This window comes from Rhinolophus ferrumequinum, chromosome 16 (genome assembly GCF_004115265.2).
Source record: "Rhinolophus ferrumequinum isolate MPI-CBG mRhiFer1 chromosome 16, mRhiFer1_v1.p, whole genome shotgun sequence".
NCBI lineage: Eukaryota > Metazoa > Chordata > Mammalia > Chiroptera > Rhinolophidae > Rhinolophus > Rhinolophus ferrumequinum.
Genome location: NC_046299.1, coordinates 2,222,501 through 2,225,000, shown reverse-complemented (window position 1 = coordinate 2,225,000; position 2,500 = coordinate 2,222,501). Strand labels below are relative to the sequence as shown.

Below are 2,500 nucleotides of genomic sequence, written 5' to 3'. Positions count from 1 at the left end.
GGGACTTATAACAAAAGCTTTGTAAACAAAAGATTAAACTGAATCGAGCTTTAGAAAATGAAAGGAAAACAAGAGTCAAGTAATCACAGATCAGACTGGGGCTGCTAGATTGAAATCAGCACGGGCTGCTGGAGTGGAAAATGTTTAATTGAACTATTTCATTACGCAGAAGTTTATGTCCCCCTTGCAGAATCCAAAATATTTGTATCCGAGAAGCCTTTCTTCTCCTCCTTTAAAAATATAGTCCTGGCTGGGTGAAATGCCAAAGTGGAGACCACTCGGCCCCCTTCCCGCATGCTTTGCCTACCTCTGGCTCGGGCTAGACACCTGTCAGCCTTGCCGTGGGCACCAAGATTTGGGGCGGCCGGAAGCCCCCTTCCCAGAGCCCCTGCTGCCCCCAAACCAGAACCAGCCCGGAGGCAGTCCCACCGCGAGCAGGCCACCACTGGCCCTTTCACTCACCTTGGGTAACCTTTCGGGATCGCCCGGATGTCTTGGGATCACCTTCTGCAACCTCTGAAAACCGTAATCTATGGTTGGTTCATTAAGGGCTGTAACAGGACACAGAGATGTAGGTCAGGTTAATTACTTTTATGTCATCCATTACGCGTTTATTTCACGCTTACAAATAAACGTGTGACTCTCCTTTTCTGAGGCTCTGGAAGGCAAGCACCCAGCCCGCCGCCACCCCACCTCCCGCCCCCCGAATGCCAGTGCTGTCTCAAGGAATGGATTTCCCCCTTTCTTTTGCACATAAAAGCCGTGATTATTTCTAATCTATAATTAGACTGGAAGCAAGTCAAAGGGTTACTCAATATATTGTGAGGACGGGGGTGCACTCGCAAAGTTGCCGGTGTCGGGGCCAGAGCAATCAGCACTGTCATGATCACTGTCTCCGTCCCACGGAGCCTTCCGCACCGGCCAGGGATTTATGGGAAACTGGCAATTATGACATATGTCCAGCTATTGCCAGCTTCAGATTTATCCCTGTGGTCCTTTTTTGTCTCGCATATTGCCGGAGCCCACACCAGGCAGGAGGAGCGCTTACTCTTGCAAAGCTTTAATAATCTGTGAACGGCTGACTACAAACTGATGTAGAGCGCTATCATTCCACCAGCCTCACGGAATTGCCGGCCACAAATAGTAATTAATCTTTTTATCCCTCAAATTGTAATTTTGACTATGAACTGTGCGGAGCCATAAATCAGCAGCACATGGGCTGTGTACAGTGCATGAATCACGGCCGGGACTCCGTCCGACTGCACACTCTGTGTTTAACAAGCTTTATAAGGAGCCATTGGGCTTTATTATGACTCTGCCTGACTCCAACAAAAACTGAGCCCGGAGGCCCGGGCAGGCGAGTTAAGATGAAAATACTTATTAGAGCACATTACTTCTTGATGTAGATATCGTTTTCCGTGGAGTAACGCCATGGTGCATGGCGCGACATAAATCAGGGGGTTTTCTGAGGCTAATAAGACCTGCCGCCATCTATTCATTACTCAGCCCGCAATTTGGGCCATCACTCATTAGTCAGCACGTAATTTGATGATTACCACCACCCAACTCAGCAGGTCCCCGGACTGCCAGGAACACAAAGGCTACAGCTTCAAGGAACAAGGTGACAGGCTGCCTTTGAAAGTGCTTTCCGAAATAATTGGTCACTGTTATCCTCGAGCAGTTGGGCTGCTGGTGTCAACACCCACGGTGGGGCTTGTAAGTGACACCGGAAGACTCCGTGTACACTCAATAACGGGCCCGAAAGTGGAGGACCACAATATGATTTGACATTCCATCATACATCCTGGAGACAAAGGTCCGCATAGGAATGTGAAGTAAGACATTTTCTTGTTAATAAAGCATTGATCCGACGTATTGATTTTACATGACATGGCTTTTGCTACGATTTTGCCCTCCTTTTTCTTTGCAAATAGTAAAGCTCTTCAAAATACCTCGGCGTGTGTGACATGGCAAAATTTCTAACTCTCTGTGATGTAAATTCTATATGTGTAAAACCACTTCATAATCAAACCATTAATCATCAGAAGCTGTCAGCGTTGACTTGGGGGGCAATTTGTCATGTCTCTGCCTGGGCTGGGACAAGGGTGGCCGGCAGGAGTGCAGCGCGGGCAGCAGGGCGGATGGGCCCGCACCCCGCGAGCGACTTGGTCCAAAAAGGATGAGATAAAGTATTGCATCTCTTGATTAGAGAACAAAAAAGGTGGCCCACTGTGCATTTCTAACATGTCAGGGTTTCTTCTCTCTCCCAGCTAATCACCATGACTGTCTGACTTAATGAATCGGCCTGGTGAAAGGTGATCAGAAAAGATAGATGGGCGGCCGCTATAGATTTCATGCAAATGCCCTGACAGGTGATAGACGCTTTAATGCAAGCTCTCAGAAGCTTTATGACTTGTAATAACCATACACGCTCATTCTGGGAGAGACATTCTCCAATGCTTCAGCTGAATTGATATTCTCCTTCCACGACCAAAAACAT

At 47.8% G+C, this 2,500-nt stretch overlaps 1 protein-coding gene across 14 annotated transcripts in view; it reads right to left on the bottom strand.

Annotated features, from left to right (window-relative positions):
- Positions 1 to 2,500, bottom strand: part of EBF3 (EBF transcription factor 3) — a 117,103-nt gene that overhangs the window by 12,160 nt on the left and 102,443 nt on the right. For all 14 annotated transcript variants that reach the window (XM_033131168.1, XM_033131171.1, XM_033131172.1 and 11 more), the window contains exon 11: positions 463 to 551. In XM_033131168.1, the coding sequence (XP_032987059.1) occupies positions 463 to 551 (89 nt within the window). The remainder of the gene's footprint in view (positions 1 to 462; positions 552 to 2,500) is intronic.